We start from the raw sequence: 12,062 nt of genomic DNA, 5'->3' as shown, positions 1-12,062 counted from the left end.
GCACTTACATAACAGGCAAATTGTGAGTCATGGCAGACACAGGACGTCTGCAGTGAAGACTAGGTGTGTGTGCACTGAAAACCTTTACTGCCTGCCTGACTGCTCTTCTCTGACTCTGACAGATGTACATTCAAAGCTCCAGGAACACCCTCCTGTTTCTCTTCTTGCAAACATACACAACCACACATACCAACTGTCATGGTCCACCCGTGGGATGTATAGGCTGTTAAACAGGCGGATGTTAAATTTAGCACACAGAGCCCGATGATGAAGATCCACAAAGAAACTCCCCTTGCATGGAGTGTATCCATATGGCTGTACGACTCAGCTGGGCACAGACGGGAGAATGTTCCTGCACTTATAGCTTAGTTTGCTATTATAGTGTGTTAGTACACAAATAGGTTGTGATTTTATAAGGGTCGCTGCCACCCCAAGAGGTCCAACAATATATATTTAGTTGTCACAAGATGATTTTTTATTAATAGTGAATATTATTACATCCTCTAGGCAACTAAAAATCAATCTAGAGGGAAAAAATGGCTACCAATTCTGCCAACACTAATTTCAGAACCTGTAATTAAGGGTCACAAATATATATATGTCTATTTTAGCTTTTTTCATTGTTGGCAAGGCATACTGAATACAGTATGTCTGTTAAATATGGGAACAGCTATCCTGGCTCTGTCCAAAGATAAGAAAATCCACCCACCATCAGCACAAAATGCTCATCAATGAAGAAGCTACACATCAACAGTTTAATACATACAAAACATATAGTGTAAAACTATAGACTGTGTAAAATAATGGACAAAGCCACTGTGACGTCACCCATTAGTTTGTTGGCTCCCCTTTTGGAGCCTTGAGTCTGGCATTTTGGCTGTTGCCATTTTGGATTTTTGGAGCCAGAGGTGACCATATGGGGATAATATGGTAAAGCTAACCCTGATACTAGGTGCTGAATTGCTAAGCATGGTTCATTTACCGCTATGAATAATTGTAATGATTTAATGCTAACTTTTGCTTGCAAAAACATACTTAAAGCCATTAAAACAAAATGTACTGGAAAAATGAAACACCCTACTCCTTCGAGGGCCTTAGTACAACCAAACCTTGACCACCAACCTTTTTAGGAGACCAAAATGTGACAATTAACTTTAATGAACTGAAAACAGACTGAAATTCCGAGAGCTATAGCTACACCTATACTCTGTTAAACTGGGGTTACACCATGGTCACATTACCCAACCAACCATGGTAGTGACTTGTGAACACAAGGTACCTACTTGTTCGTCATGAACAAGGAAATTAGCAAAAGGGACCAAAATCGTTTTTTGTACCAGGTGTAAACATGTTTCTATTTCTGCTGTGAAGCTGATCATTCGGCAGACATCTGACGCCAAAAGCCACCTTTGGCGGCGGAATAATATGCAGCCGGGCAGCATCAGTATGTGACACAGCCGAGCAGTGTCAGTATGTAATGCAGCTGGAAATAACCTTTTGCAGTGTAATGATATGAATATGATGGACGGCACCTGTAGTGGCAGTATAATACACGGACGGATGGCGTCAGTTCATAATTTGGCCGGACAGCATCTGTTGTGGCTGTATGGTTTGTGGTGGATTCGTCCAATAAACCCTGGACTTTCACACGGGAGGCTGGTGTTCACTTCCCGTATCAGTGTAGACCCAAACCATGATGTTTTTTCCTTAACATAACCATGTGCTTTTGTTGATGTTCCAATGTTGGTAGCTGTGTCCTGGAACATCAGCAGCAAATGCAGAGGGATACCTAGCACGTAATATATAGACGAGAAAGGCCACTGACACAGTAGCGATATGCAACGACTTGGAATGAGAACTTGTGGCACTGACACACTTCTGGAGCCAGCCTCAAGTGGCCATTTGAGGAAATGCCGTTTTTGACACTTCTGCATTGGCCTCGTTTTCAGCCCCCCTGCTTTTGTAAAACCCCAGGTTCTTTGTTTTACGGGTGTTGTATGCTGGACTATTTCTTAGCTGGGAGCAGGGACTTCCTGGGGTCTTCTCTGGTTGCTTAGCAACTGGTCCCAGCCAAGGAATAGTCCGGTACATGAAACACAACTGGTTAAATGAAACATAACATATTGATAAATGAGCTTTAGAAGCCATAATAGGTTGTTTTTTGCTGCCTTTGGACAGAGCCATGCGAGCTGTTTCACCCTGTTTCCAGTCTTTATGCTGACTCAGTGTTGCCACAAGCTCCATATTGAAGCGACAGATATGGGAGTGGTAGCCCATCAATCTTCTCTTCTAGTTCTCAGCAAAAAAAGAAATGAAAAAGTTTTTTTTTTTTTTACTACAATGTCGAACTATCCTTTAAATATAAAAGAAAAAGACAGACAATTCCCTGAGTGTCTTATTCTTGCGGTTCAAAGACTCTGGACAGATTTTACATCCCTCAGTGACAGCTGCCGGCTTTGCGGACACGTGTTTTCCTCTCCCTGCAGATAGCTGTCAATGACAGAATGGTCGCAAGAGAATGGAAAGCACGATGCAAGCTCCATGTTTAGGCAACAGGGATAACAAATGTTCAGTCGTAGGTGCAGAGTGTGCTGAAGGCTGTGTGTTTCTCTCTGTTTGTCCTGTTGAGGGAGAGTGGGCTATTTAAAGCTTTAGGGGAGGTGGAATAGGTGTAACATTGACTTGGCAGTGTAGGCTGCAGAGAGTTTGCAAAGTGGGACATAAGAGTGTGTCCCTCTCTTCTTACAGCCTGTACACATCTTTTTGTTCTCTTCCTCCCCCCCTCTCTGAAGGGCGCCGAGAGACACAAGACAAGGTGCAAACCCAGAAATGTCAAGCCAATGTCAAATGGACACAGCTATTTTCCCCAATGTCCTATTTCTCAGTCTTTTTTTTATTTAAATCTACGAGTATTACGTAATAAAGTCTTTTCTTTACCCCTGAGGATCTGCCACCCACACAACAAAGATGAGAAGGCATGCTGTTGTAACTCACGACATCAACACAAACACTGCACTGGCTTCTCAGACTAAAACTGAAAATGGTCAGGAAGTTTGTCTTTTAAAACAACTCACAACACAACTCCATTGTTGGAGCATCAGGGGTAAGAAAAAAAGCCATAGATGGGGAAGTTCAGCTCAGAAAAATATATCAGCTTCTTTGACATTAGCTGTTGATGACTCCTGAGGCTGAGCACATATAACAGAGCTGAATGTGTCCAACCTTATTGAGTAGGCTGTGTGTGTATGATTGATTATTTGCTTCTCTCTGCATTGCTCCTGCCCGCAGCGATATGGAAGTAAGCTTGGATTATTACACTGTTGCTGCCCCACTGTAAAAAGTGTTTTCCACCATCAGCCTCACAGCAGGCTTTCATCACTTGTTTTTATAATTAATTAGCACATAGGGGATCATTAAAAGTGCAACTGAACTTTCCAGTTTGTCTTGTTTACTCTGCAACCAGCTCAAGTTAACCATTTCCTGTTTCTTGCTGCTTTGCTGTGACCAGAGGAATCATAAGCAGAAGTGCTGTATGGTAAAAATACAAACACGTCAGCTCTGTTTTACATATAGAAGCAGTCAGAAAACACTTCTGTATTCACGTAAACTGGGGTTATTTTATCTTATTTGTTCTTGTGTCTTGGCAACCACTCAGTGTCAGTGTTGTATAAAGATGACATCAAGTACATTTTCCACTCAGCACTGAACCACAGCCAATTAAGAGAGGTTATTCCAGCAGATGGATTCAGTGAGAAGGAACAGGTGCAGGAAACGTGGGATGATACATACTTTTAAAAAAGCTGTCATTTGAAAGGAATTTGTGTATTGTGTCATAACAAGCCACAAAGGAACAAAAACACAACTAAGATTAAATAAAAGAACGATGCAACAGAGGAGGGAGAACACAGAAATGGGGCTAGAGAGGGAGAGCAGGGTGATGAATGATCCGTCCTCTATATAGGACGAGGTGTCTGCAACTTTTCAGGAGCCCCAGAAAGCAAACTTTCTGCCTAATATCATTCTAGGTCAGGCAGCCTCGGGGGGGGGGGGGGGGGGAAGCAGAGCAGGCCTGGCCTTTCTTTGGCCGCGCAGCACAGTGGTCTGCACATCACTCCGTCCCTGGTGTCTTCCCAAACAGCTCAAAATGTGATCTGAGGCGCCTGCCAGCTTGGTGTTTCATCAGATCAGGCCTCACATTGACTGCATGTCAGTGCAGACTCATATGGGGGAGGGGGCATAATGTTTCTATTTTCAATGTATGTACTGAGCTCCATCTGCAAGGACATGGTGACAGGAAGTCAATGTCAGCCTGTGGTAATTTAACGTTTAGTCCACCTGCCATCTAGAGGACATGAGGGGCATGGATGGATTATTGAACGAGCCCAATGGGCGCAGGTCTGGGGGCCAAAGTGTCAGGGGCCTCTTTGGTTTTCATATGCAAAATGTCACTCAAATTAACATGTGCCGACCAGGAAGACTCAAAATAACCACAAAGAGATGCAATGGAACTGCAAAGAGACACAAAACATCTATAAAAATGGGCAAAACAACCACAGAGACACAAAACGACCAAAGAAAAAGACACAAAATTACCTCAAAAAGACAGAAAATTAACACAGAAAACTACAAAATGGCTAAAAGAAGACATAAAATTACCTCAAAGAAACATAAAATATCAATGAAAATGGGCAAAACAACCAGAGACCCAAAATGACCTCAAAGAGACAGAAAATTAACACAGAGAATCACAAAAGGACCAAAAGAGGACTATAAAATTACCTCAAAGAAACACAAAATGACCTCAAAGAAACACAGAAAGGCCAAAAAACACAAACATTTCCATAAAGAGACACAAGATTAGCTCGGAAAGTCACAAAATTAACACAGAGAATCACAAAACAACCAAAAAAAGACATAAAATTACCCCAAAGAAACACAAAATTACCTCAAAGAGACACAAAATACCTATAGAACTGGGCAAAACAACCACAGAGACACAAAACAACCAAAGAAAAAGACACAAAATGACCTCAAAGAGACAGGAAATTAACACAGAATTACAAAACAGCCAAAAGAAGACATAAAATTACCCCAAAGAAACACAAAATTACCTCAAAGAGACAGAAAATTAACCCAGAGAACTACAAAATGACCAAAAGAAGACATAACAATTACCCCAAAGAGACATAACATGACCTCAAAGAGACACAGAAAGACCAAACACAAAAAAAATACCATGAAGAGACAAAATTTCCTCACAGAAATCGACTATAAACAGACGCAATCAATGAAAAAGAAGAAAAAGCACCAGAGTCTACATGTCTTGCCCCCGTGTCGGAGAGGTGGTGGGGCCTTTTGCATCAGGGCCCATGGTCTCACAATCCGCCCATGATGAGGAGGATGAAGAGAAAACACAGACACAGACAGTTTCCATTGTTAACGCCTCCTTTACTGTTTTAATATAATAGTGTTAGAAATTCAAATGTAATAAATCCTCAGCTACAGTACAAAGACACTGATAATGTAGATCAGTGATATCAGTGATTCATGGTTCAGTCCAGGGCAGCAACACCTGTGCACAACTGGATGTGGAGTCTTTATATATTTACATTACACTTGTTTTAGGTATTTCAAACAATAATGACATAACTGGCAACATTTTTTAAAAAGTATGTTTAGTAAATCAAGTAAGTGAAGTACAGTAGTTGAAGCTTTCGGCCTCTGTGATGCAGGTACACTCATATTTCCTCTTCAGGTTCATTCCTTTTTATGTCAGTGCAAAAGAAGCATATACACGTTTTATAATCACTGGCAGAACCATCTCCAACAGTACAGTGCATGGCATGGCTACAGACACATCTATACATATAACATTATGCATTCTTTGATACAGCCTGTGCTTCAGGGTGTTAGTCATAGAGATGCACTTAATCCAGTGGAGGAACATATGTTGAAATGAAGGCATAACTAATTTCCCGAAGATCAGGCCATTCCAAATTTGGGCATTTTTGAGTGAGGTTGAAATGTGCTACCAATTTTCCAGCCTCCCTGGAAACAACAGTAAAATGACTGTTTGGTGGCATCTAGCGGTGAGGACTGCAAATTGTGACCAGCTGAAACTTCTTCTATGTGCTCAGTGTGAACTTCGGTTAGGATTCCTTCAGTGTTCATTGATCAGGAAGTTTATATTGGGAGCCAAATTATCCGCAGAGGTCTCTTCCTCTCCCAAACAAACACAACACCTGATTTAAACCAGTAAAAACACTGATTAAAGCAGTTTCATGTTACAAATCAGTGTTTCTCCAATGCTGTTTGGCTCGTCACAGACAGGCCACTAGCCCAGCACTTGCTAATGTGTGCTCGCCTTTTTTCTCAGATAACTTAATTTGTGTTCACTTCATTTCTGATCCAGATGTTCAGGAGGTTTTAATCGGGAGCAGTGCTGTTTGACTACAGTGGCCAATGAGAAAAAGCAAATGGCCCCATCTAGAGTCAGTGTTTGGTTTGTCCGTTCTGGGCTACTGTAGAAACATGGCTGTGAAACATGGTGGACTCTGTGGATGAGGACCAGCTCCTTATGTAGATATAAATGGCTCATTCTAAGGTAACGAAAACACAACAATTATTATTTTCAGGTGACACTAAAGAAAACACTTACTATATTCCATTTCTGACAATATAGCCCCCTAAATCATACAGACTGGACCTTTGATGCGTACGTTTGTTCAGCTATTGAAATAATTTCTTTAGGTTGTTTATAAAATATTTTATACATTGAAAAAAATACTTGAAATCTTCCCCATGATTTGGAGGAATGTTGCTGATCAGCTGCTGGGGGAAATACAGGTCACATCAATGTAATGTTCCACACTGGCAAGTATTTGGGCCAACGCTTCTCGTGGCTCTCAGCATCACACCTGCGGTAACAGCAGGCCGGGACACTGGAGGTTGACTAAGTAGGTAATCGTGTCCCCTCTAAAAGAACAGGATGTCGTCTTTTATTCAGTCCACGTTACAACTTGCACACATAATCAAATATCGTTATCTTCCCCCTTTTGGTTTCACAGTCTGTTTGTAGCAGGAGAGAGGCAGCAGTCTTCTATTTTCGGCAGTAGCTGATCCTATAAAACTGTGGCTTCCTCCATGGCGTTTACCCACCTGTATGAAGAGAGGATTTTACATTAGGAGACAAACAGCACGAACTGCAGTTGTGCTAAAAGAGCCATTTCAGTCTGCTTCATCTAAATACTTCCAATTCTGGACCTGTCAGCATGATGTATAGCGGCATTATGAACTGAGCTAATTTTTTAGCGTTCTCCTGGATATGAAAAATTAAAGTATACTGCCCTGGAGGAGTAAGTAGCTTTCCTGTTTCTGTAAACTCAACACATTGCTGTTGTGCAGAGAAAACACTGAAACTCCTAATTTGGTGTTGCTCATGTTTCCACTACTGACCACTCAAGTCAAAGATCACATGGTCGTCTATGGGTCAGGGAAAACTATCCAATCTGGGGCTGATAAAACCTCGTGGGACCCACTGAGTAATGTTAAAGTTAAAAACATGATTGTTTTTCTAAGCTTTTTTTCCCCTAGATAGCAGCTTTTCAGTAGCAGCCCTTTGAGTCACTAGACTGATATCTTTACGCTCTAAACATTGTGGAAATTTGCCATCAGGAAGCCGTGCCTCTCACCTCTGGGCTGTGAAGTTGTCCTCAGCTTTAAAGGAGTAATACAAAGTGTTTTTGTGGTAAAGCTGGAAGATGTTGGCCTCCTCCTCTCCCCCCTGCTGCTCAGGTAGCTTCACGGTAAAACCCAGCAGAGGTAAACTCTCTGACGCTACTTTCTCCTGCAGACAGAGGATTCGTTAGAAGAACAGAAATGACTGTAAGATACAGCCATTTTACTAATGCTGGTTGTAGACCTCACTGTGTAGAGTGTGTGAGTGTGAAGATGTGCTGTTCAGGTTAAAGGGGAGTGCATGTTTCCCCTCACCTCTTGGGCTCGGTAGGTGTAAAGCACCTTGTCTCTTAGGAGGAACCACAGTCTCTTCCAGTTCCTCTTGCTCTTCTTGCTGCGCTGCAGAGTGCCACTGATGGAGCCTTCCTCTGACACTGTCACCTGAAAACAACAGGAGCAGGAGAAGACTGATAACTATCAGGGTTAACCTAAGACATGGCGTCCACATCATCAACTATTCAGTAATCTATGCAGTGCACACGGCCCTCTGATGTGGCAGGCCTACCTGGTTGAAGGAGAGAGTGCCTTTCCGGTGTCTCCAGATGTTGGGAGGATGAATGTTTTGGAACACGGCAGACAGAGGACGACTGGAGCGGTTTGGACGAGGGCTACTCTTAGCTGACAGTGCAGACACATCTCCCCCTGCAGAAATATGCAAATGCTTTTAAACCACAGCAGAGAGCTGGGACAGGATGTTAACAACTTCACTAAGAAACTAAGTAACATGGCAGGTTAATTGTGCAACTCTGGGGCCTGAACATTACCAAAGCAGAGGCAACATCCCTATTTGCTGAATCATAATGAGGATACGCATGAGTGACTTTTTTCCACAAATGTGAAATATGTTATTGGAGAAAATAACATTTTTTTAAAGATATTCTTTAGGGCATTTATGCCTTTAATGGACAGGAAAGCTCAAGAGTGAAAGGGGGAGAGAGAGAGAGGGGATGACATGCAGCAAAGGGCCACAGGCTGGAACCGAACCCGCGCCGCTGCGGCAACAGCCTTGTACATCCACTAATCCACTGATATCCCGAGAAAATAAAAAAATTTATGTGAGGAAAATAAAGGGAAAGTTCTCCATACAAATGAACAGCTTCAGCTTTCACGTTTTCACTGTGTCCTCGTCTATCAGTCTATGACCCCTCTCTAAATTTGGGGGGTTTTATGGGTCCATGAACGCAGTGCAGGCAGAAAACTTGGATAATTGATCAGTAGAGCCAATCAGAGCTCATCAGATCCATGGATAAGAGGAGCAGCTGTTTTTGAGTGAACGCACACCACAGATAGATGATTCTGTGGGAAACACCAGTACATTGTCGACACATGAAATCATTGCCAATGATTAGACGTTGCAACCACATGCTACTTAACAAACATGAGCCCAATCTTCCTGATGAGGGAGCTATGATAAAAGGTTCTTTGAAAAGTCACTCCTACACCATAAGTCCAGTTTACATGAAACCTGGTACAGACATCAATCTATATGCACTCTACAAATTTGCCTTAAGAACCATTAAAGTCCTCCTGACTAGATTTTTACATCACTTTGTAAATTATTTTTTGACATTGCCTCCTAAACTGTGGGTCCGATTTCTACCAAATTCTTTGTGGATCACTGTTGGACAAAGCTGATCAACGGGTATCAAAAGCTTATCGATATCTCACTGCGTTTTGGAGATACTGACCAATGAACTTTCAAAGGGGTGTGGCTCAGCACATAAATAGACCTAACTCCACAACTGTTGGGCCAATCATTTGCAGTATAAGTCCACATTAGTACCTGAAACATACCCTGAAAGTTTAATTCAAATCAACCACCAGGGGGCGCTACAAATGCAAAAAAAAAAAAATAAATAAAAAATGTGTGTGTGGCTACGTACTAATCAGACTATAAATCAGCAATTGTTCATCCAATCATTACAAAACTTGCTGGATATGTTTAGTAAGAATGTTAAAAAATGTGCATGAAAATACTTTGTGTGTCTGGTGCAAATTCGGCCACAATTCAATGACAGTTTGCCCACACATTACCAACCTTGGTGGATATTTTTCATCAAGCTGTTGGAACATGTTCCCAAAATGTTTTCACAACTGACCAACAGGGGGTGATGCCGTTGCCAAAGATGACCGTGGCCCGACACACATGAACAAAAATGAATGAGCGTCTGACTGATCATCATAAAACCTGTTAGTTATCTTTAACGTAGGTGTCATAAATGGTCAAAGGTCTTGATCCCTCGCAGCTTTCAACCTCAAATGGTCTACGTTGGTTTGAACCACGGAATGGCTGCTTGCAGCTATATTTTCACTTGGGGTTGTTTAGGACATTTTACATGACCTTCATCCCATACCCAGTGTGTCTTAAACCAAATTCAGATAAGTATAATGGTGCAGATGGCACTGATATATACCTTTCTAAATCTGCCACTTCCTTTCTTTTAAGATTATATTTCCTGTAAAATAAACTTGTTTTATCTAAGTCTGCCAGCTCTGTCTGATTTCAGTTCACTGTAAGTGGAGCACTCTTCCTGTATTTAACTTAGTGTGACACTGCATGACTCCCAGTGGTAATGATTATGATGTGATGTAATAAATTAACTAGTCAGGAGTAAACATATTGCTCCCACTGGTTACAATAAGAATAGCAACACTAAAATGTGTGGGCTGACACGGCAGACTGATTGATTGATGAATCCTAAAAATTTATGTAAGCAGAGTGTCCCCACCTCTCTTCTTTAGCTCGCTGTAACAGTGATCACACACTTTGGCCATGCGGTCTTTCATGTATTTCAGTGGGTATCTGTTCCTGGAGCAGCTTCGACACACAATCTGTGTCAAACAACATAAATAAACCACAGGCACATTAAAAAGGACACACATATTTAGCACACGACACACAACATACTTTAAAGTATGACGGAGCACTGTGTTTTATTTGCGTGTGACTCACTCTTCCGCAGCCGTGGCAGTGGTGTCTTCGGAGAGTGAGGCTGAAATCTGAGGTGCAGTTCATGCACATCATCACTTGTGAGACTGGAACAAGTGTGGGAGCTTTCTCTCCCAGAGTCAGCCGCAGACGATCCCTGGCCTGGAACAAACGCACAGACACAGAAAAACAGACTAAAACACATCGTGGAGATTGATGACGGTTACTAATAACATCAGTCTCGTTCTGTTTGAGTGAGGATAAGCATGACAGAGTATAAAATTTTAAACTTAATAGATGGAATTCAGAGAAGCAGAGGTTGCTCACCTCTCCTGGGCAGCCGTTGAATGCTACAGCTCCTCTGGCATGTTCAGTCACAGTGCGGCTCAGAGTGTAAAACCAGTCTTCTCTTTCGATAAAAGAACTGCAAACATACACATAGAATCACTACACTATGCAATAAATACTAAAACACCATCTTTTACTAGTAAGTTTTGACATTTTAATCACTGCTGTTATTAGATATGAACTATTATTCAAAGAGGACACAGCACAGTGACCCACCTCGCAGACAAAGTGATGGAGATGTCTGCTCCTTCAATCCGCAGTGCATTCTGGACATTTTCTATGATGGGTTTACTGACCTGGGAAATCAGTGACATCATAAATCAAAGACCAGGAAGTAAAACTTTTCAATCTGACAGTTAAGGAACAGCATAGTGTCCATTGTCACATTCTCTGTTAAAGCTGGAGTGCAGGAATTTTGTCTCCCCCCTCTGGCAGTGAGAGCAACTACACAAACACTGCTTATGACATGTATCTGCAGGTGAGCTCACAGCATCTCCCCCAGGACCCAGGAGGAGCGCTCTCCTCAGGTCTTCCCGTGCTAATGTTTTGACTTTGAGCTTTTCTCTGAACGCCAAGTCTGTTTATTTTTATCAGGAACATCCACTCCAGAAATTTTTCTTGGATGCTTCTTTGTATTTTCAGCCATACTCTTAGCGGCGGGGCCCTCCACCCTTCCTGCCCCATTTATCTCTGGCTGGTTGGTGTAAAACTCATTGCCTCTGGTAACCAGTGCATTAAAGTCACCACAGACACTGCAACTTTGGTATACTGCAAAATAAAGAGAGCTTTTCTGGTGGTGATAGGTTTAATCTGCATGTTTGAACTCGTTTGAGTTTTAATGTAACAGACGTTCATTTATGTGTAAAATTCCCGCACTCCAGCATTAACTGCAAACAGGTGAATAAATCAGTTAAAAATCCATATATGTATAATATTCAATACTTTCATGGCTGTGGTTTTTACATGTTACTGCCACCTTAAATTGCATATCAACTCCTGGGGGATTTTGCAGAGATAATTAGAAATAAAAGAGATTTAGTAAATTACA

At 41.8% G+C, this 12,062-nt stretch overlaps 1 protein-coding gene across 3 annotated transcripts in view; it reads right to left on the bottom strand.

Annotated features, from left to right (window-relative positions):
- Positions 1-5,427: 5,427 nt before the first annotated feature.
- fgd5b (FYVE, RhoGEF and PH domain containing 5b) overlaps positions 5,428-12,062 on the bottom strand; it is a 30,739-nt gene continuing 24,104 nt past the window's right edge. For 2 of the 3 annotated variants that reach the window (XM_033625903.2, XM_033625904.2), the window contains exons 14-21: positions 11,231-11,310; positions 10,994-11,090; positions 10,691-10,828; positions 10,467-10,569; positions 8,243-8,379; positions 7,993-8,118; positions 7,692-7,846; positions 5,428-7,158 (exon numbers count right to left, since the gene is read on the bottom strand). In XM_033625903.2, the coding sequence (XP_033481794.1) occupies positions 7,122-7,158; positions 7,692-7,846; positions 7,993-8,118; positions 8,243-8,379; positions 10,467-10,569; positions 10,691-10,828; positions 10,994-11,090; positions 11,231-11,310 (873 nt within the window). In that variant the 3' untranslated portion in view covers positions 5,428-7,121. The remainder of the gene's footprint in view (positions 7,159-7,691; positions 7,847-7,992; positions 8,119-8,242; positions 8,380-10,466; positions 10,570-10,690; positions 10,829-10,993; positions 11,091-11,230; positions 11,311-12,062) is intronic. The other variant, XM_033625905.2, reaches the window with a different exon arrangement.

The sequence above is a fragment of the Epinephelus lanceolatus genome, chromosome 1, assembly GCF_041903045.1.
Source record: "Epinephelus lanceolatus isolate andai-2023 chromosome 1, ASM4190304v1, whole genome shotgun sequence".
Taxonomy (NCBI): Eukaryota; Metazoa; Chordata; class Actinopteri; order Perciformes; family Serranidae; genus Epinephelus; species Epinephelus lanceolatus.
Note: the sequence above shows the minus strand (reverse complement) of the source record. Positions and strands in the feature narration are given on the sequence as shown.